Source organism: Electrona antarctica (assembly GCF_951216825.1).
Source record: "Electrona antarctica genome assembly, chromosome: 12".
In the NCBI taxonomy this organism is placed as follows: domain Eukaryota; kingdom Metazoa; phylum Chordata; class Actinopteri; order Myctophiformes; family Myctophidae; genus Electrona; species Electrona antarctica.
In genome coordinates, this window is record NC_136793.1 from 30,942,503 (window position 1) to 30,965,807 (window position 23,305).

At 41.4% G+C, this 23,305-nt stretch overlaps 1 protein-coding gene across 2 annotated transcripts in view; it reads left to right on the plus strand.

Moving 5' to 3' along the window:
- kntc1 (kinetochore associated 1) overlaps positions 1-11,536 on the plus strand; it is a 43,312-nt gene extending 31,776 nt beyond the window's left edge. For both annotated transcript variants that reach the window (XM_079515354.1, XM_079515353.1), the window contains exons 52-60: positions 243-367; positions 1,096-1,231; positions 1,357-1,452; positions 5,581-5,637; positions 6,399-6,453; positions 6,551-6,614; positions 6,755-6,884; positions 9,401-9,490; positions 11,303-11,536. In XM_079515354.1, coding sequence (XP_079371480.1) covers positions 243-367; positions 1,096-1,231; positions 1,357-1,452; positions 5,581-5,637; positions 6,399-6,453; positions 6,551-6,614; positions 6,755-6,884; positions 9,401-9,490; positions 11,303-11,380 — 831 coding nt within the window. In that variant the 3' untranslated portion in view covers positions 11,381-11,536. The remainder of the gene's footprint in view (positions 1-242; positions 368-1,095; positions 1,232-1,356; positions 1,453-5,580; positions 5,638-6,398; positions 6,454-6,550; positions 6,615-6,754; positions 6,885-9,400; positions 9,491-11,302) is intronic.
- The last annotated feature ends 11,769 nt before the right edge of the window (positions 11,537-23,305 follow it).

Here is a 23,305-nt window from a genome sequence, read left to right on the forward strand (position 1 = left end):
ATGCATTTGGCTGCAGACCCCCATCTGAAAACATTTTGTCCCAGGGACCCCTGGAAGCAAAGATTTGAGTTTAAAATGTTTGCTTCGAAAAAGATATACAAAGATTTGCAAACATTTTCATGATTTTATTATTATATCTGCTGTTTTTGAATAGCCAACCAATGTGCAATGTATAGGTAAAATCTAAAATGACCACAGATTGACAGACTTTCCCGGTTTTAATGGGTTAATTCCTTGTCCAGCCCCATGGCAGTTCTGGACCTCGCCTGACCTCCTGCCACCGGAGTCGAGCCTTGCTTTGTCTCATCCACCTGGCCGATGCTGCCACTCTGGAGGCAGAGCTCAAGATCCCCTCTACAAAGATTAAGTAAGTTCTTCTCTGGTCAAAGATCAAATCATGTATTCAATGGGATTTTTTATATGCATACTTATGGATACTTTTGCCCCAATAACAAAACACTGCTAACCACGCAGAAATTGTTCACACACCTGAAGGCCGCTTTTCTACTAGCATTGATTCAACAATTTAAGTTAACTTTTGGATTGTGCTACTATTGTATAATGCCTAGGTAAGATACAGCAGCTGACCAATCAACACAAGCTGATCACTTTCTGGTCCTACTATCATTCCATTGTCCAGGGCAAATAAGTTCTGAGAATGTACAGATTCCCACCCAGGCATTTCTTGTTGCCCTAGTATATCCAACCAAACAAAATAGTATATATCAGCTGGAATTCCCCAACCGTATGTTAGTTGGCTCAAAACACATCAGTGTTTTGTTTACCCAAAATACGGTATATTTTTAGGTGAACTGCTCAATTCCCAAAAGGTACTGCTCAATTCCCAAAAGGTGCAGACTTGCAAAGAAGAATTCCAAGGAATTATTTTTTTGAAGAACCTTTTTGTACATAGCGTTATCGGTAAGTTCCTACCTGTATCACCAAAGAGTACCTATCTATTTGAGCCACTGATTGATCCCTGCAGCGCTTCTCTTTTCTCTTTGTATTCATGGTACACGACAGTTCTGCCACAGTTGGCCTTCATCAGGGATGTTATGTCTTATTCACCGATGTTGTATTTGACATCCCATGCAGGTACTACCTGAAGTGTTACATCTATGTCTCCAACCTGGAGGCTTTAAACATTCCTTACACTGTGGAATCATTCCTCAACAGTCCCAAAGAAGGCATGATTAAGGGGTTGTGGAAGAACCACAGTCACGAACCACAGGTGCTGTACCACTGAAAATATAAGCCTATTTTGTTAATTTAGATTGAATTGTTCCTCTTCATTGAGAGTATGTATGAGATTTATGTGGCCGTTTATAGACATTAACGGGAGTAGTTTCTCTGCAGGCTGTGCGTTTGGTGGCAGATCTTTGTCTGGAGTATCAAGTGTTTGATCCCCAACTGTGGAATGGTTTACTGCAGAAGCTGCTAAGCTTCAACATGGTGAGAAGATGAAGTTTGAACTGAATTATGAATAATCTCTTCATGGGGGGGGGGGCACTAGTAGTACTACTAGTAGTAATATGTTTAGTAGTAAGTATTGTTAGTAACCTGTCTGCAGATGGTCTTTAAAGACTAGTTAGTTAGTTAGTTTCATTTATTGTCCACGTGTGGAAATTTGTCTTCGGTCTCAACAGTAAAAAACAAACGGCTACCACAACAGCAACAACACTTACACAATTATTTTCATGGCAAATGAAAATAATCAAACTGCAAGTCATATAATCAAACTTGGAAGAGGAAACATGCTTCCAAAAATTCTTCTGGTTGTGCTGGGGTCAAATGGACCCTTACATCCTGGACCCATTTAGCTACAGACACAGCTTAAATGTTTCAGTCACCCGACCTCTGTCAAGACATTCAGTAGTACTGGCACTAGAATAAAATCTTTTTAGAACCTTTTCTACTATACGAACACTACTACATAAGCTTTTTTTAAACCATTAAAACCGGGAAAGCTTCAGTGTTTGCTCTTTTTGAATAGCCAACACTAAAATCTAAGATATACAAACTTACAGTGCGTCACTTTGTGCCTGCGAGCTTGTACATCAGCTATTTATTTTAACATTTTTGAAAAACCTTAAAGGGACACTTCACCCTTTTTGCCAAAAAATATATATCAATGACGTTTATAAGATTTAGAACACTTTCCTGGCATTATTGTCTCCACCAGGCCGAAGGCATGGGGAGAGAGTATGTTTTGCACTCCGTCCGTGTGTGTGTCCGTCCGTCCGTGTGTGTGTGTGTGTCCGTCCGTCCGTCCGTCCTTCCTTCCGTCCGTCTGTGTACAGCTAATCTCCGGCACCGTTAACCCGGCCGATGCCAAACTTTGCACACACACTCCCTGGATGCCAACGATGAACCTCTGCCCCACATTTTCCAGAACGGCCTGTTATAGCGCCACCATGAGGCAGCTTTTCACATTTATTACCTAAAACTGCACCAATCTGCGTGAAACGTTGCATGCACACTCCCTAGAGGCCAAGGACAAACCTTTGACCTGCATTTTCCGCATCTGCCTTTTATAGCGCCACCAGGAGGCCGACTTTTGTAAAACACATTTTTTTATATTACTCCTCCAGATTCTGTCCAAAAATCTCACAAATCGTTACACAGTATCTCTATGGTCATGTGCTCAAGTCGGATCTGTCTGATATTTCATATTCCATCCTAATTGGCTATAATTGGCTTTCACAGTTTGCAAGATTGCCCCGTTTTGAACAATAGCCTCAAATCATGAACGCAGCATGCAATTTACGTGAAATCTTTCACACATTTTCTTACTAGGCTGAGGAATATATCCCACCCTTTTCACATTGGCCTGTTATAGCGCCACCAACAGGTAGATTTTTGCAAAACACATTTTTGGAACAAAATGCCTCAAATCATCCAATTGCCATCAAAGGCGTATGAAGAAATGGCTACAGAAATACATGATCTCTGTAGTCATGTGATCAAGACGAGTCTGTTGGATTTCTCAGATTGTACACTGATTGGCTAACATTGCCTTCCAAAGTTTTCAGGAGTACCCGTTTTGTACAAAATGCTGCACATGTCCTGCTCATCCAGAATTCTATCCTCAGAGATGCTATGAGTGATCTGGCTCTCCTCAACAAAATGAAGACAATTGTTGCAAAAACAAATAACAAAAAACATCCTCCTAAACATTTTGCCAAACATCACACACACTCCTATCCTCCTGGTGGAGACCTGTGCCCGGAAGGGCACTTTCTCTAGTTTGTTGTGTAATCTCTGGGTTTAGATATTTTAGATTAACGGGTGGCTCTGACGTCAGACACTCTTCCGTATTGCTACCGGACTACATTGTCTCCTCACACTGCAGCTAGACCAGCCCCAAAACACAGCCGTCACGGACACTGCGATTTGTTCCACCTACAACCTCCGTTGACCGCACCCCCACATGCGCATTTGTTATTGTGTTTGTGTCATGTCGCTGTCATCAGCAGAGCAGCACCAGAGAGACGCGCTATGTTGCCACGAATCCCCCCCCCCCCAACTCTAGATTTATTATAATGATATGAAGTGACTTGCCATAAACCATCCATTAACTCCCCATTCATCCAATTTGCATCTGCTTGTATTAAACAACATTAAACTCACCAACATTGCAGCTGTAGGGAAAGCTTGAATATCCACTTTCAAACTGCAAAGCTTTTGTTTCATAAAAATCCACCGAATCTTTTTCCCACTCAGCTCTGCACTTAGTTTTTCTTCTTTTTTAGTTCTATCTCACTACTAGAACTTTCTGACTCTGAGGTAGATAAGATTTTTGGCTGTCAACAGCATCCATAGCCCAAACATTTAGACTCTCGTAGAGGTTTTTTTCGATTCTGACGAATCTCTCAACGAGAGTCTAAACGACGAGGTCCCCTTTAAGAGGGCACGGGTTTACGTGTCTGCCTCAAAATCACTCTTACCTTGTACAAATGCAAAATCTAAAAATAGAAAAAGATTGCCCCACATGTCCGGTGGGTGTGCGGGAAACAATTACTTCCGTAGCGACCGTAGTTTTCAATAAAAAAAATATTTTAATCCACTCCGTCCATACTAAGGTCCATACTCTGTCTCGGAATCTGGCGGCCATCTTGGTTTTCTCTCCATTGTAAATGCGCAACAGAACCCTGGCCACTAGGGGCGCGGCCAATGTTCTGTTGCGCATTTACAATGGAGGAGTATGGACGGAGTGGATTAAAATATTTTTTTTATTGAAAACTACGGTCGCTACGGAAGTAATTGTTTCCCGCACACCCACCGGACATGTGGGGCAATCTTTTTCTATTTTTAGATTTTGCATTTGTACAAGGTAAGAGTGATTTTGAGGCAGACACGTAAGCCCTCTTAAAGGGGACCTCGTCGTTTAGACTCTCGTTGAGAGATTCGTCAGAATCGAAAAAAACCTCTACGAGAGTCTAAATGTTTGGGCTAAGCATCCATTTGTTTTTTCAATGTTGTGGACCGTGAAATAGTTGCTAAGATACGATCGTACCGTATTTGGCAACTAAAAGACCTGTCCCGTAATGAACCGATACGGGACGCACTTAATCCCGTATTTTTGTCTCGTGGAAAAATGACAGCGCGTTATGGTGATTCTCAGTCACTCGCTCTCATGCAGTAATAAGAAGGGGCAGCTGACTGAGCTATAGGAACAGGAAAGCAAGACACTGGAACCTGGTGTCTGGAAGGGCGCTAGGCTCAGCTCATTGGTCAGTACTCTTCATAGGCATGCAGCAGAGCCAATCACTATGCAGTATCGTATCTTAGCAACTATTTCACCACGCTCCGGTCCACAACATTGAAAAAACAAATGGATGCTGTTGACAGCCAAAAATCTTATCTACCTCAGAGTCAGAACGTTCTAGTAGTGAGATAGAACTAAAAAAGAAGAAAAACTAAGTGCAGAGCTGAGTGGGAAAAAGATTCGGTGGATTTTTATGAAACAAAAGCTTTGCAGTTTGAAAGTGGATATTCAAGCTTTCCCTACAGCTGCAATGTTGGTGAGTTTAATGTTGTTTAATACAAGCAGATGCAAATTGGATGAATGGGGAGTTAATGGATGGTTTATGGCAAGTCACTTCATATCATTATAATAAATCTAGAGTTGGGGGGGGGGGATTCGTGGCAACATAGCGCGTCTCTCTGGTGCTGCTCTGCTGATGACAGCGACATGACACAAACACAATAACAAATGCGCATGTGGGGGTGCGGTCAACGAAGGTTGTAGGTGGAACAAATCGCAGTGTCCGTGACGGCTGTGTTTTGGGGCTGGTCTAGCTGCAGTGTGAGGAGACGATGTAGTCCGGTAGCAATACGGAAGAGTGTCTCTGACGTCAGAGCCACCCGTTAATCTAAAATATCTAAACCCAGAGATTACACAAAAAATAATGCCAGGAAAGTGTTCTAAATCTTATAAACGTCATTGATATATATTTTTTGGCAAAAAGGGTGAAGTGTCCCTTTAAATGTGTGAGAACTACTGATTTAGAAGGCATTTGCAGAATCAGCTTCATGTCCCTACTGTTAACATGAATTGTCTTTTTTGTTTTTCAACAGATCAGCCACCTCCAGAAGGTGCTGGAGGCATTAGCTGCTGTTCCCTCTCTGTGGCAGGTAATTTAGATTTAGTTCTCAACAAACTAATGTGATGTGTTTCTTCTTTCTTGACTGAGCAGTGGTGCACTACCACCATGCCAAGAACATTTTCCGCCATGGCACAATAAGCTATGTACTAAGTTGTGTTTACTGGGGGGCTTATAATATAGTAGAGCACCAGCAGGTATATACAGTATATAGTCCATATGGATTTCTGGAACATTTACAATCAAATAAAGACTCGTCCAGCAAAATGTATTATGCCTTTTTTGATTTTGAGAGTAATTGGCAGGCACAATAATCAATCAATAATCAGGGAGCGGGGTACACTGTAGTGCTAAACTTCTCATAGAGGAACTATAGGTAGGGTGTGGACAGATAGAGGAACTATAGGTAGGGTGTGGACAGATAGAGGAACTATAGGTAGGGTGTGGACAGATGACACAATGACTTTGCAATGATGAAACCGTCGATGCACCTACTCATAATGGTGCATTTTGTAACTCACTGGTTACAAACTAACTAGCAGCTATAAGCCTTGTATTCTTAATTTTGGATGGAATTACATTCAGCTGATGCAAACCTGCCAGTGCCAAGGTGGTGATGTATTGTCTGTAACACAGAATCAGTCAGTCCTTCTCCAAATTAAAATGTATTCACATTTTTTATTCACACACATGGAGCGAGAAAATAAACCCAGTTAGTTTACAGCATTTTATAACTAAGTGAATTGGTTAAAATATTGAATAATCTCTTGTGACGTTTCATTGTCCACACAGATCTCCTGTTTTTCTCGGACCTGGAGGAGCATGATACTGGCACCCTTTGTCTCAGGTATCGCATCATAGTGGTTGCCAGCTGCTTTTACAGTTTGATCTTTAAATGTATAATATGTGAAAATAACTGCCGTTGATTGCTTTGATTGTCACAGCATCTGTTCCATTGAGTCCCGATCAACAGGCCACCCTCCACAGGACTTTTGCTCTTCTTCTCAAGTAAGCTCTGTTGAAACTTTTCTTGTTGCCGGTTTATTCCAGAAATGGTGGCCACGTGACTTGATAAATGAATAGGTTCATGGGACAGCGGTGACCTGAATCATGGTTAATGTTGTCTGTCTTGGCCTTTGTTTCAACAGGTGTCCGTTCCTATTGAATCTGGATCTGATAGGAATTGCCAACCGCTTTGCCCAGTTTGGTCTGTCAGCCCTTGCACTCGGATCTCTCCTCCTGATCCCCTGTTCCAGTAAAAAGGAACAGCAGATCCAGGTGACTGATTAACAGATGATTTGGTCAAGGTTGTACTTTGTCTCCACCAGTCCAAAGGCATGGGGAGAGTATTTGCACTCCGTCCGTGTACAGCTAATCTCCGGCACCGATCGATGCCACTTTGATCCCACTTTTTCCACAATGGTCTGTTATAGCGACACCATGAGGCCGATTTTTGCAAAACACATTTCTTTATATTACTCGTACACATTTTATCCATATGTTACGATTACGACCCCCTGTCTAGGGTAGGGGGAGAACATAATGAGGAGACAGCTTTTACAAAAGTGAAAAACTTGCTATCTAAGAAAAGGAAAATTACCCCTAACTAAAGTCTCTAACAAATTGGAAACAAAAATACAATTACTAACCTCACTACACTAACTAACAAAAATACAATAAATAGGATCAAACAAAATAACTATCAAACACCCCTACAGGATGGTAAAGCAGGGTTTCACATTACATGGGGAAATACAAAAGTACAATAAATAACTGAACATGAAACTGTGATACTTAAAAACAAAATACCAAAGCAAACACAAACAAACGTTTCGGTTCGGTCTCTATCCTTTTATTACTCTATACACCACACCCATTCTCTACATTCTCCATTCACCTCCATTCATGACCTTAATATAGAGAACACAAAAGGGAAACAATATAACACAGGCTGTCAACATTTCCAACTTATCACAATTATTCCCAAATTAACCAAATACAATAACAATTCTAATCAGGACAGCAGTTCGTAACACCATACATACATCACACAAATTGGTATACACTATCTCTATAGTTATTTGATTAACACAGACCTGTCTGCTTCCCCATATTGCATCCCCATTGGCTATTGCCTTCCAAAGTTTGCAGGATTGGTCCGTTTTGAACAAAATGCTTCAAATCATGAACACAGTGCAATGTGAGTGAAATTTTGCATGCACATTCCAACTAAGCAGAGGAAGAAAAAATTCACATCAGCCTCATGGTGGCACTATTACTGGCCCATTCGTGTTTTACCTATAACTGCACCGATCTGTGTAAAACTTTGTAGGCACACTCCCTAGAGGCCACGGAAAAACATTTTTCACGTGTGCTCTTAAAAGTGCCAGGGGGTGGACACCAGTTTTGGTCCTGGGTGCCACTGTTCCCATTATAAATAAAAGAACACATCTTGTGTACAGTATGGCATTTTTAAATGGAAAATATGTAGGTTTAGTCTAATCATATATTGACTGATTGTATATTCCTGTTTTATTGATTTATTCATTAATTATTCATCTGCTTTGAGTTTTATTCTTATGACTGTATTCTGAAATAGTTCACTTTATTGTCTCCACCAGGCCGAAGGCATGGGGAGAGAGTATGTTTTGCACTCTGTCCGTGTGTGTCCGTCCGTCCGTTACCAGCTAATCTCTGCCACCTTTGGACCAAATATTCTTCAACGGCCTGTTATAGCGCCACCATGAGGCCGATTTAGGCAAAACACATTTCTGTAGATTACTCGTGCACATTTTATCCATACATCACACAATTCGGTATACACTATCTCCATAGTCATGTGATCAACACGGATCTGCACCATTTCCCATCTTCCATCCTGATTGACTAAGATTGGCTTCCAAAGCTCACATGATTGGTCCGTTTCGAACAAAATGCCACAAATCACAAACAGTGTGCAATTTCCGTGAAATTATACACGCACATTTCCACTAGGCTGAGGATGACATGCCACTCATTTTTTTTCAAATCAGCCTCATGGTGGCGCTATAACAGGCCAATTCCTGTTTTTAGCTATAACTGCATCGATCTGTATACAACTTATGTATGCGCACTTCCTAGAGGCCATGGAAAAACATTGTCCCTGCATCCCTCCACATCTGCCGGTTATAGCGCCACCATGAGGCCGATTTCTGCAAAACACATTGCTTATGTTAGTCGCACAGATTTCATCCAAATCTCACGCAAATCGGTACACATGATCTCTGTAGTCATGTGATCAAGACGAGTCTGTTGGATTTCTCAAAATTCTATACTGATTGGCTAACATTGCCTTCCAAAGTTTTCAGGAGTGGCCCGTTTCGTTCAAAATGCTGCACATGTCCTGCTCATCCAGAATTCTATCCTCAGAGATGCTATGAGTGATCTGGCTCTGCATTTCCTCAACAAAATGAAGAAAATTGTTGCAAAAAACATGTTTATATTACTCCTAAACATTTTGCCAAACATCTCACACAGTGCCATAGCAGAGAAAGTAAACAAGGCTCATGGGAGGGCACCTCCATAGTGTTGGGAATGAGAACTGCTTAGCTAAAATACTGTATCAATATTTTACGCCTCCGAGGCGCTGTCAAGTGCACAAGTCAAAACCTGTGGTGACGCCTCAGTGCCTATTTGAAGCAATCTTTTCATTATTATTGTCATCTGTGTGTTGTATCAAATAGATATACTAAAGGGCATTTATTCTCTCACAAAGGAAATATTTGATTTACACAATTACTTTATTTTGTTTGCAGGGTTTCCTTTCTCACTCTAACCATCTGACCATACTGGAGCAAGTAGAAGAGCTTATGAACAGTGGGGACTTGGCTGGCATTCCATTACAGGTTAGTTACTGTCTTTGCATCTTGCATTATTATCCCCTGTATTATTTTTCTCTTTCAGAATCATGCATTGAGATGGTGTTAGAAAGAATGTTTCTAAATGACCTAGTTAGATTACTCTTGTTAAATACAATTAATAGCATCAATACTGTTGTGCTGAGTTGCAATTAGAGATGTATAGATAGAAAGGCCTTTATTGATCCAATGAGGGGATATTCAGTGTCCATGAAAATTACAGCAGTCATACCAATGAGGGGATATTCAGTGTCCATGAAAATTACAGCAGTCATAAAAACAGAACGCCTTATAAGAGAACACAGCAGATTAGAAAATAAAATAATAACATGTCATAGTGTGGGGAAAGAGTCACAATATGTCATAGCGTGGAGCAAGACCAGTGGGTATTGTAGCGGACCGGCTGGATAATAAGACCAGTGGGTATTGTAGCGGACCGGCTGGATAATAAGACCAGTGGGTATTGTAGCGGACCGGCTGGATAATAAGACCAGTGGGTATTGTAGCGGACCGGCTGGATAATAAGACCAGTGGGTATTGTAGCGGACCGGCTGGATAATAAGACCAGTGGGTATTGTAGCGGACCGGCTGGATAATAATTCGGTAAAGCCGCCTGAGTTTGACGTTTCTCTTTATTCAGAACCCAACGTAGAAACTGGAAAAAGGACATAACATAGGCTACATCAATACAACATTCCATAATCAAAAGGCATAATACATTTCCCATAACATCCATGAGCGTATAAATCACAACTATACAATATTTAATCCATTTTATCAAAATGCAATATAGAAAATTTGAAATAAATAACCCTCAGACAATACATACAACAATAAGGCCAATTACCAATATCCCTCATACAAGATTGACCAGCAATAAAAGTATCACCTTTTTCCCCCTTCCAGCTCGGTGCTAAAGTGGCTTGTGCAAAAAAGTCTGTTCCAGGGCTCGTTTGGCCATCTGTCCGTCCATTGTGGTCTGACCGTCTGTCCTTCCCTTCCTCAAACAAACTTCTCCGTAAATGCCATAGCCGTTCCTCTCTTGTGGCAATATCTGTTCCTCTACCATCGAGGTGGGCAAGTGACAGTTTTATAATCTAATGCCTCCTTCTAGGCCCATACAGCGACATACCAAAGCCTACACGGGTTGTGCAGTCGACACGCTGTGATTGGCCAGTCGCTGTGATTGACAGCCTAAACCTAACTCAGTAAAACTATACCTAAACCTAACCCTGACCTTAACCTCAGTAAACTTAACTTGCCCGGGGGCGTGGTTATAAACACAACCCGTGTAGGAATTAGTATGTAGCGCCCATACTGGGTGTCGGCACCACAGGTGATCTTGATCTGAGTAATCAGTACCAGTTTGTGCAGGAAACGGTCAAAATAAGGCCTGAGACCTGACATTTATACAGGAAGCCACTCAAAAATAAAAGCCATAGGGACAACACATTATGACAATTGGAACCCCCCATGTGGGTCCGTTACAGGTATGACCAGTTGGGTATGACCAGTGTTAAATACAGTACGTTTAGGGTAGCAGAGCCATTATCCAGATCATACTACTGAATGTCTGTTCTTTCAACTAAAACCCATGTGTATAAAATTGAGACTTTGTGGATTCATTTCAGCTCACACTGACATCTTTATTTTATTTTTTTCAAAAGCATATGCTTCCTAATACAATTAAAATGTGTTTTTACCAACTTAGGTTCATTTGACCATTTGGTTTGAAACAAATTTGTTGTTACACTTTTGTTCTGATCAAAACCTGTATTTTGTGCATTACTACCTCCCCAGATCAAGGACACAGTGTTGACATTCATCAACCAAAAAGGGCAGCAGCATAAGGTGCTGAAGACAAAGTACTTCAAGTAGGACTGGGGCAGTATGGATATGTTTTTTACCACAGTAAAAACCTTCACTGTTTTTTTACACTAATGGGATGAACTACTTTGCTACTTTACTTTAAATTGTTTGTGATAATATTGTTTAATATTGTTTAATATTTGTACATTAAAATGCTAAATGGTGCATTGATATAGCACCTATTTACAATGTTGACCCATTCATACACTGATTTCAGAGTTACCATGAAAGGTACCAGCCTGTTCATCAGGATTAGTTTTGGGTTCAGTGACACTTTGACACTAACACAGGGGGAGCCAGAGATCGGCTGCTGTACCTCCTGAGACACTGCCACTCTTCCCATTGTAAATACAAGACGAGAATACAATTATCCCCCCAAAAACGTTAATCATACTGACAATTGTTTTGAAGAACAGATATTCCATTATTACGTTTATTTAGCTCTTATTTACCTTAACTGTTACCTATATTTAATATAGCCTAAATTTGTCTCTCTTTGAACTTGAAGATTTTGAATTCAATTTAATAGACCCACCCCCCAATAGCGATTGTCCAATCTTAGCTTAGCAACCGTTGCCGACTGCCTGAACACTGACTGGACACGCTACCATCACATATCATATAAGAGTCAATTTAAACTAGCAGCAAATAGACTGGTCGCACAGGTGACTGTTTCATGTAATCAATTCCCAACAGATCTCCAAACCTGTTTTGGGGAGTGCTGGTTTCAATTAATTCAACCTCTCTTGTGTGTTGGCTAGTGAGGTGCACCCGAGGAGACAGTTATACTTCATTGCGCAACAGTATTGCACGCAGAGAACAGCTGATATACAAGCTCACATCGTGTCCCGGATGCCACTGTTATGAGTGTGCGCGACACCATCGCGGGACGAAGCATAAATTATACTTGATGGGCTGCAGGTGCGCATGCTGCTCTGCACAAATGAGCGCACCTCCCGTTCTTATGACAGGAGGTGTGTTTTTGAGGACAACTGCTTTGAATTGCTATTATTGTTCACACACAGAAACCAATGGATTATATATTTTAAGAGTGAGAGAATACAATACGAATCCTAATATTCTTCTCCACACTGGAGAAAAACAGCATCTGAAATTTTGATGGGGCATTTTTTTACACGTGAGTGCAGCTAGAACTTTTCCATTGCATCTTATGAGAGGTGGTGTTCTTGTTGAGGTTGAGGCGTATATAGAGAGTATGCACATGCATCACCTTTCCACCGGGACATGCCCCCCTCATCGAGACTGAGTGGCAAAACATTGAGGAGCATTGAAGTTTGGAAGCGCTCGTTGGAAATCACCCAACGGTGCTGTACACCAACTGTTTCTAAATTGCACTTAATGTAGGAGGCAGCAGGACGTTGAGTTATTGAAAACGAGCGCTTCCAAACTCTTGACAGTCACCTGCACGGAATTTCTTGACAGAAAATAGACAAATCCATACTTCCCTCTCCAGAGCAACAACATAGGCATATATGGAGATCTGCTTGTATCCGACCGCTGTGCACGATTGCACATGCAGTATATGGTCATGTGCATATATGGGACTGACTGACTTTCATTCATTCAAGTTTTATTTATTCTCGAAATTACACTGAGTAATCAAACTCATTTTCAATGTCGTCGAGTAATACAATCACATAGAAAAACATGACAATACATCAGAAGATCAGGAAAAGAAAAACAAAGGGTATACATGTGAATTACATAGGTTTACAAATAAAAAAGACCAATTTCAAAACGATCTAAAAACAGTTACATATTGGGGGTCTGTGTGCTCACCAAGGTTTTAAAACGGCTCAAGGGCACCAGTGTGGTCAATTTTAATTTAACTATGGTGCAGTTGGACTCTGACCGATTGACCTCAAACTTGGCGTGTGTGTCCCGTGTGAACGTAGAAGTGTGCAGTGGCAATTTGGTCGGACCAACGCTTACTTTCCGACTACAAACAATCAGACCCGTCTGAACTGAGTGGTCCTGTACCGTACTTGTGCTGTACGTACTGTACTGTACAAGCTCTCCTCCCTCGTGTGTGTGTGCACGCCAACAAATGCTATTACATTGACCACTTCTGTGTCTTCTGTCTCTCTCCTTTCTTTCGTAATCTTTTTTGTCATCAGACGGACAGCTTGGTCATATACTTCTCTCTTTGTTGACGTTTTGTTAACTCATCCTCCTGCCGTTAACCCAGTGGTGGAAAGTAACTAAGTACATTTACTCAAATACTGTACTTAAGTACAATTTTGAGGTATTTGTACTTTACTTGACTGTATTCCAATTTCCAATACATTTACATCTACTCCACTACATCTCAGAGCCAACATTTGTACTTTTACTCCACTACAATTATTTGAAAACTTTAGTTACTAGTTACTTTGGAGATTTACATTTTGATTAGAAAAACATACATTACTGTAACCACTTCAACCCTATATACATTTCGACCATTTGAAAATAGCTGATCTACAAGCTCACAATGCGTCGCGATGCGATGCATTGTGTGCGACCTCTCTTTTCTATTCAAATATGAATATAAACGGGAAAGGTCGAAATTTTAAAAAATTGCAAAGTGTGGTTGCTGCAGTGGCTTACATATGCCCCTCCCACTAATATTGCCAGCCAATTACAATGTCACGTCACCCCTGCGATCATGCGTAAGTAATTCGGAGGGGAATTATCCCCCAAAAATCATGTTTTTGCGACAAACGGTTACATTTCTCGCATTTGCGGCGCCCCCTATGGATGAAAATAGAATTGCTTTTGGTACTTGGTTGATTCAACCACCCGCGACATGTGATTCAAATTTGGGATGGATTGGACATTCCGTTCGTGATTTATGGCATTTTTTGTGATATAGGCCCCTCCTACTAACTTCGGACGAGGATTATGGCCGAACGATACGCATTACCAAAATTCTGCCGATAGGTCGAGAGATCATGTGTGCTGATTTTTGTGAGATTTGGACAAAATCTGTAGGAGGAGGAGCCAAAAGTGTGTTTTGGAGAAAATTAAAAATGGCGGAAAATCTATCATGACGCAAATGGGCGTGGCCTATATGGTGGAGATGCGTCATAACCCAAGAAATCCAGGGAAAAATATATTTTGATTTTACGACCTATGGTTCAAGAGTTATAAGCCAAAACGTAAAGTGGGCTGTTATAGCGCCACCATGAGGCCGACCGATAACATTATAAGTTAATTAATTTTAGTAATTATTATGAACCTCCCCTCCAAGTTTTGTAACTATAGCCCTTACAGTCTCTGAGGAAAAAATACTTGAATGTGATTTTTCGCACTTTCCCATTCATGTCAATGGGGAAATTTAAATCACTAATACATTCATATCAATTAAACAATACAACATTTCTCTTAACAAAATACAAGCTATCGATTCCCGATGAAGCCGGTCAAAAGTGCGTACAGTCAAAACTGTGGGAGGAGTAGTAGTCTGAAGTTTAGGGTTACTCTAGAAATAATAATAAAGTGTTACGATTACAATAGTCTGGTTGCCCTGTTAGGGCAACCACACTAATTATCTTGAATCATGGCTTATATCTAATAAATTACTTATCAACAAAACCAAAACAAACACTATGCTCTTCGGGACTAATCAAAACATTAAAGCACAAACTAACAATCATTCATTCATTCATTCACACATGCCTTCTCTAATACACATGCCTTCTCTATTTGAGCGACCACATCAAACAAGAGGTGGACGCTGGCAAATACTGCGGCATGGTCATGCTGGACCTCCAAAAGGCTTTTGACACCGTGAACCACTCCATACTGGTTAACAAGCTTAAAGCAATTGGTTTCGATAGCACATCAGTGAGCTGGATGCAATCCTACCTGGAGGGGAGAGAACAGATGGTGGAAGTGAACGGAACACTGTCCCCCCCCCTCCCAGTGAGCTGTGGCGTTCCACAAGGAAGCATACTAGGGCCTCTACTGTTCCTAATATATGTAAACGACATGACTTCAGCTTGTGACTGCAACTTGTTCCTGTTCGCAGATGACTCAGCACTGCTGGTCTCGGACAGGGACAAACTGCAGGTTGAAAATGCCCTCAGCTCTGAACTCGGTAGAATCTGCACCTGGCTCGCTGATAACAAACTATCTTTACACCTGGGAAAAACTGAATCCATTCTCTTTGGCTCTATTAGTAATCTCAGCAAGGCAAATGGCTTCTTGGTTAGAGTGGGTGACAATGTTATCACACGTAAAGATGAAATTACCTCCATCCTGGAGGCTAAGCTTTCCGGTGATAAAATGGCCACCAACGTAATCAAAAAAGTCAACCATAGAACAAGATTCCTCTACAGGATCTCCTCACTGGTCAACAAAAACACCTTGAAGACCTTAACAGGAGCCCTTGTACAGGGTTTCTTTGACTATGCATGCACCTCCTGGTACCACAGCACCTCAAAGGCCCTTAAAACCAGGCTCCAGACTTCCCAAAACAAACTGGTCAGGCTCCTACTTGATCTAGCCCCCCGAACCCACCTAACCCCTGCCCACTTCGACAGGCTGGAATGGCTTAGGGTCGACGACAGAGTACAGCATCTTGCAATGGGTCTGGTCCACAAGATTCGATACACCACCAAGATACCCATGTACCTGTCTAGATACTTCCTTAATGTTAACGAAGTCCACACCCACAACACCAGAGGGAGTGCAACGAACCATGTACAACCCAGATTCGGCACAAACAAGGGACTAAATTATTTTCGCTCCTATGCCACCAAAATGTGGAACGCCCTACCAACTGTCATTAAGACATGCGAATCCCTTGACTCCTTCAAAACCGCTCTCAAAGGGCACCTACGGATGGCTGCAATTCGAAACTGGCCCCCGTAAAATCTGAATCCCCCCCCCCCCGCCCCCCCCCTTTTTCCCCTCACTGTATATATTTATTTTCCCTTTTTACCTCCTTTATGATGAATTCCTGTTCTGTCTATAGAAGTGTCTATTTGTACGTCTCTAAATGTTTTGATGATTTGAACATGGTGGACCCTATTGGAAACAAGTGTAATGCTTAATTGGGTCGTCCACTCACAGTTAACAGCCTTTGTATTGAGTTTGTGCTTGAAATGTACTGTAATTCTGCAAACTGTTAATAAATTCTTCAATCAATCAATCAATCAATTCAATATATCCTGTCTTGATGGTACACAACTGGACAGAGTGATTAGTTTGGTCAGAGTCAGTTCAGTTCAAGCCAGCACACTGCCAGTGAGTGAGCTCTTGACAGTGTGCTGGCTTGAACTGAACTGACTCTGACCAAACTAATCACCTATGAAATACCCTGGTGAGGCTACCAGGTGAGGAGAGTTACTAATTAGGCAAAGGAACATTGGTCTCCATTACACATGCAAGGCTTAAAGGTAAACTACATAGAAAGTAAACAGCACAATGCAAATATCTTGGTCTCTGGCTCGATTTTCTATCATTTAAATGTCATATAGATAACATAGTCCGGAAAATCAACTTTAGTACTGGTGTTCTATATCGTAATAGAAACTGTTTTTCTTTTACAGTAAGAAAAAAACTAGTTCAACAACTCATACTACCAATTCTTGACTATGCAGATGTAGTTTATCAGACTGCCACTAAAACAAACCTTCTTCCCCTGAACTCAGTATATAACCGTTTATGCAGATTTGTCCTTGACTGCCCATATTTGACCCACCACTGTACCTTGTACGAAAACCTCAACTTACCATCTCCCACCTCAAGAAGACACCAGCACTGGCTGCAGTTCATCTTTAAATGCATTCATTTCAATTATCCACAGTATTTAAAACAGCTTATGATACCATACACTTCTACACATCAACTTAGACATTGCTCACAGATTTACTTTAACATACCCACATCAGTTGGCAAAAAATCATTCATGTTCAAAGCTCCTTGTGACTGGAACAATCTACCTGTCCATATACGTTCAATAACATCTTTTCATTTGTTTAAAACTATGCTGTCCTCTCATCTTGAGACTACCTGTTCATGTTTTCACTAATCATCACTGTAATAGATCCATGATGCAATGATCCATGTGTTATGTCTACGTTATGTCCATGTTATGTGAAATGTTGTTTTGTTTTTGTTTTTTGTTTTTCCTGTTTGTTTATTTATGAATTGTATTGTTTTGTCTTGTATTGTTTTGTCTGGTTGAATTGTCTGTAAAAAGTGTCTTTATGTATGAAGTGTACTTTGTGAATTGCGGACCCCCTTGAAAACGAGATGGTTCATCTCAAGGGATTGTTCCTAATAAAGAAAAATTTCAGACATAATGTTAACGAAGTCCACACCCACAACACCAGAGGGAGTGCAACGAACCATGTACAACCCAGATTCGGCACAAATAAGGGACTAAATTATTTTCGCTCCTATGCCACCAAAATGTGGAACGCCCTACCAACAGTCATTAAGACATGTGAATCCCTTGACTCCTTCAAAACCTCTCTCAAAGGGCACCTACGGATGGATGGCTGCAATTCGAAACTGGCCCCCGTAAAATCTGAATCCCCCCCCCAACGCCCCCCCTTTCCCCTCACTGTATATGTTTCTTTTCCCTTTTTACCTCCATTATGATGAATTCCTGTTCTGTTCTTTGTCTATATAGAAGTGTCTATTTGTACGTCTCTAAATGTTTTGATGAATTGAACATGGTGGACCCTGTTGTAAACTAGTGTAATGCTTAATTGGGTCATCCACTCACAGTTAACAGCCTTTGTATTGAGTTTGTGCTTGAAATGTACTGTAATTCTGCAAACTGTTAATACATTTTTCAATCAATCAATCAATGCTCGGCTGTCAGCATGCATCACTTTGCAGTTGAGGTCAGTACAGATCCCAGTGATGCAGTATGGAGCTATTATTGCGCCAAAAGGTTTGATCGTTTAACAGAAACTGTTCCATCGAAAAAAATAAAATTGAAGTTGAAAAGTAAAAATGTAACCTGAAAGTCTCTTATTTTTTTTCTTGAACTTGAAAAATACCAAGATTTATTCAAAAGTTTTTTTTTGTATTCAAAAGTTTTTTTCAGTTTAATTTTTAACTTTTAGATTTAGATTTTTGAGTATATATATATTTTTTCAGTTTCAGATTTTATTTTTTTCATTCAGATCTTTTTTTTTCATTCAGATCTTATTTTTACAGATTCAAATCATATTTTTTTGGTTTCAGGTGTGGTTTTTTTTCGCTTCTCACTTTGCTCACTTTCAGGTGCCAAAAAGTTTCAGATTACTTTTGGCACAGATCTTGCATGGGGGTGCGGCCTCAACCCTCCTGCCCCGTGATGTCATCAACCTGCATCCAGGAAATGTAGTTTAGAACAACTCTATGGTTTAGAAGCATACTGGTACCTACAGTTCAGGCAATACTAATAGTACTACTACTACTAGGCATAATAATAATAATAATAATAATAATAATAATTTATAATAATAAACACAACCCGTTCCACTGCGCGCATGCACGCACGCACGCATGCACACAGGGCGCAGCAATGCAGTACAGTACAGTACAGCACAGTATGGTACATTGCGGCACAGTATAGTATAGTACAGTACGGTACAGTATTGCACAGTACAGCACAGTACAGTACAGTCTGCTACAGCACAGTACAGCACGGTACAGTACAGTAGTGTTGTAGTTCTCGAGACATGGTCTCGTCTCGAGACCGGTCTCGAGACCACATTTTCGTTGTCTCGGTCTTGTCTCGGTCTCGCGCCTCTCGCCTTTTTTGTCTTGCGGTCTCGTCTTGGTCTCGCCCCTCATTTGTCTTGGTCTTGTCTCGGTCTCGCGCCTCTCTCCTTTTTTGTCTTGCGGTCTCGTCTTGGTCTCGCCCTTCATTTGTCTTGGTCTCGTCTCGGTCTCGGACCAATTGTCTCGGGTCTCTTCCCCCACCGAGACCACTCGAGACGAGACAAAGCAAAACGTTCTATCAACCCGATCGCAAGGACTGATCCGTTGATCCCATTCATATTAACATTAAAGACAGCTGTAGGAGCGCAGCGCAGCGCAGAAGAAGAGCAGACGTCTAATCTTAAGTCTATTGAAATTGGGTTAGAACATGTTCTGATTGTATGAAATGATATCAGGCTGGCATAAATAAAGTGTTGGCCGGGTGGTGGAGAGTTACACAGCGGCACAGCCTGACTTTTTAGGTATAGTGCGAACGGTGCGGCTTGAGAGGCCTCACGCTAGACAGCTTTTTTAAATTATTTGAAATGGGAACGGGGCTTTAAGCTCGCTCTCTCTCTCTCCCCATAGCGCCACCATGAGGCAGCTTTTCAAATGTTTTACCTAAAACTGCACCGATCTGCGTGAAACGTTGCATGCACACTCCCTAGAGGCCAAGGACAAACCGTTGACCTGCATTTTCCGCATCTGCCTTTTAGAGCGCCACCAGGAGGCCGACTTTTGTAAAACACATTTTTGGATATTACTCCTCCAGATTCTGTCCAAAAATCTCACAAATCATTACACACTATCTCTATGGTCATGTGCTCAAGTCGGATCTGTCCGATATTTCATATTCCATCCTAATTGGCTATAATTAGCTTTCACAGTTTGCAAGATTGCCCCGTTTTGAACAAAAGCCTCAAATCATGAACGCAGCAAGCAATTTACGTGAAATCTTTCACACATTTTCTTACTAGGCTGAGGAATATATCCCACCCTTTTCACATTGGCCTGTTATAGCGCCACCAACAGGTTGATTTTTGCAAAACACATTTTTGGAACAAAATGCCTCAAAAACATGTTTATATTTTACTATGAAAACCTGCATTTCCTGTGCGTCCGTCCGTCCGTTAGTTAGTCACCCCATGCACGCCTCCATAGAGCGTCGCAGTCCCGCCTCCTACCCTGGACCAGGAAATGAAACCCAATGCATTTTTCCCATAGACATTTCTTAAAGTATTTATTTAAAGACGGTTACGCCGCGGACAACGCCAACTCGAGTCGTGACAACTCATGACAACACAAACAATATTTTGGACCAAACAAATAATTACAAAGAAGAAAAACAACAAAAAAAGTGTTGTAACCTGCCGTTTTTTTCTTCTTTCTAATTATTTGTTTGGTCCAAAATATTGTTTGTGTTGTCATGAGTTGTCACGACTCGAGTTGGCTTTGTCCGCGGCGTAACCGTCTTTAAATAAATACTTTAAGAAATGTCTATGAGGAAAATGCATTGGGTTTCATTTCCTGGTCCAGGGTAGGAGGCGGGACTGCGACGCTCTATATGGTCACACCTCACGACATCACACCTCCAGGTCACGCCTCGTGACATCACTGTGACATCCATATATGGTCACGCCTTGTGACATCACTGTGACATCCATATATGGTCACGCCTTGTGACATCACTGTGACATCCATATATGGTCACGCCTCGTGACATCACTGTGACATCCATATATGGTCACGCCTCTCACGCCTTGTGAAACATCTCCAATCTCCATATATGAAGATCACGACACTGACCTCATCTAACCCTGGATAACCATATATGGAGATGACTGAATCATCAGATCTAGATCTCTCTATATGGAGCCGGCCACTGCGGCCAGCAACTCTACATCTGACCTCAAACCCTTAGATCTCCATATTTGCATGCTGACCTGCACTGACATTGCATATGTTGACCCTTCCCCACCAGTCCTTCCTGTTCTGACATTCCGTATGTTGATCTGACCTCATCAAACCCTGTACACTCAAGACACGCTCCATATATGGCCAGTACAGAATTCATTCCATGTTGATCTGACCCCCCCATGCCAAAGCACCAGCGGCATTCGGCCGTCACCCAGGCGGATGCGTGCACGCGACCTCACCACCAAGGTGGCTTCTCGCAGTCAGGCGTCTTACTGGTCGTAATAGAAGATTATTTTATATCAGTGTGATAAACTAACCTTTTATGCTTTTAACCTCACTTTTAAGTCACTACAAAACATAAATTATGATAAAATCTTTATCTTTGGGGTACAGACCCTGCGTAAGTGGGTATGAGGAGCTACAGCTATATGACAAATTGTAATAAAACAATTGTACACTTATACCATTAATGCTGGTAGAAAATATATGTTTTGAACCTAAACCGATTAAACTAGATCTTTGGTTTCAATGGACATACGGTACTAGCGTTAAATTAAATAAACCACAACACAATTAGTTATAGATTAAAACATAATAAAATCACCAGAGAAAATCACTGCTACTTTTATGTTTTATAGGCTGCTAATTTGAATAATGCAAACGGAATAATTAAATAATTTGAAACTAACAGTAAACTAACACTAGTTTAATATGAATAAAGGCATGAATAAATCACACGCACGCACATGCGCACGCACACACACACACACACACACACACACACACACACACACGATACTGGAAGAAAGAACCGAAATCTCAGTCATATGACTTTCAGTTCTGTCTTTCTTGCCACTTCACTGCCAGTCATTGTGTGGTGTGTCTGTCACAGTTGTCGATGCGACAAAACGTACAGTAAAATATTGATGCCATCCATGCTTGTGATCCAGTTTCATGCGTTTACGGTTTATTGTGGTTCCCCATTTAGCCCTCACGGCCGCAGTAAAGTCTACTCTTCCTGGGGCCGTATATGCATGGTCAGCTAATTGGCTGAGGTTTCAGTTCCTTCTTTAATTTTCTCGTCTAGGAAAAATAAATCTGAAATGAACTTGTCTTTCCAAGTTCCCTTAAATTTCTTCACGTTGCATTTGTGCCACTCACAACCTGTAAGGATGCATTTGGTTCCCAGTGGTGGAAAGTAACATTTACTTGAGTATACTGTACTGTACTTATTAAGTACAATTTTGCGATATTTGTACTTTACTTGAGTGTTTCCATTTTCCAATACTGTTACTTCTACTCCACTACATCTCAGAGGTAAATATTGTACTTTTACTCCACTACAATTACTTGAAAACTTTGGTTACTAGTTACTTAAGTGTAAGGCCTCACTCACACGGTCGTGTCATGGCCGCCCCAATGCATTTCCAATGGAGGTCACATGGTCTGTTGTATGGCTTTCAGCTGTGTTTCGACTGCCCCCCTCCCCCTCACACAACACAATGTTGTGTCAAACCATGTGACCTCCATTGGAAATGCATTGGGGCGGCCATGACACTACACAACATTCATCCAACAAGCGCAGTAAAGGTCTGAGCTCAGCCTAAGGCTGTTTGCAAAAAACAAACAAACATGTTTATATTACTCCTAAACATTTTGCCAAACATCTCACACAGTCCTATCCTCCTGGTGGAGACCTGTGCCCAGAAGGGCACTTTTTCTAGTTTTTTCTAATAAGGTTTGGCCTTAGGTTTGGTATAGTTTTGGATATTGATTAATTAACACAAACATTTTTCTCCCAGGCGGCTCTGATGTGCATGCCTCATTGTTATTCATTCATTGATATTTAAAATAAATATTTGAATGAATCATGCTGTAGTAGGCCTATACCTAATTTTGTAAAATCTATTTGCAGTGTTTCAGATCAAGATTGTTTTCTGTGCCTATCAAATAAGAAGAAAACAAAACAAGGTCTTGGTCTTAACTCGGTCTCGCCTTGCGGCGGTCTCGTCTCGTTCTAGACCCCTCTATGTCTTGGTCTTGTCTTGGTCTCGGCCCCCTAGGGTCGCGGCGGTCTCGGTCTCGTCTTTGGTCTCGACCCCTCTAGGTCTTGGTCTTGTCTTGGTCTCGGCCCCCTAGGGTCGCGGCGGTCTCGGTCTCGTCTTTGGTCTCGACCCCTCTAGGTCTTGGTCTTGTCTTGGTCTCGGCCCCCTAGGGTCGCGGCGGTCTCGGTCTCGTCTTTGGTCTCGACCCCTCTAGGTCTTGGTCTTGTCTTGGTCTCGCTTTAGGTGGTCTCGACTACAACAC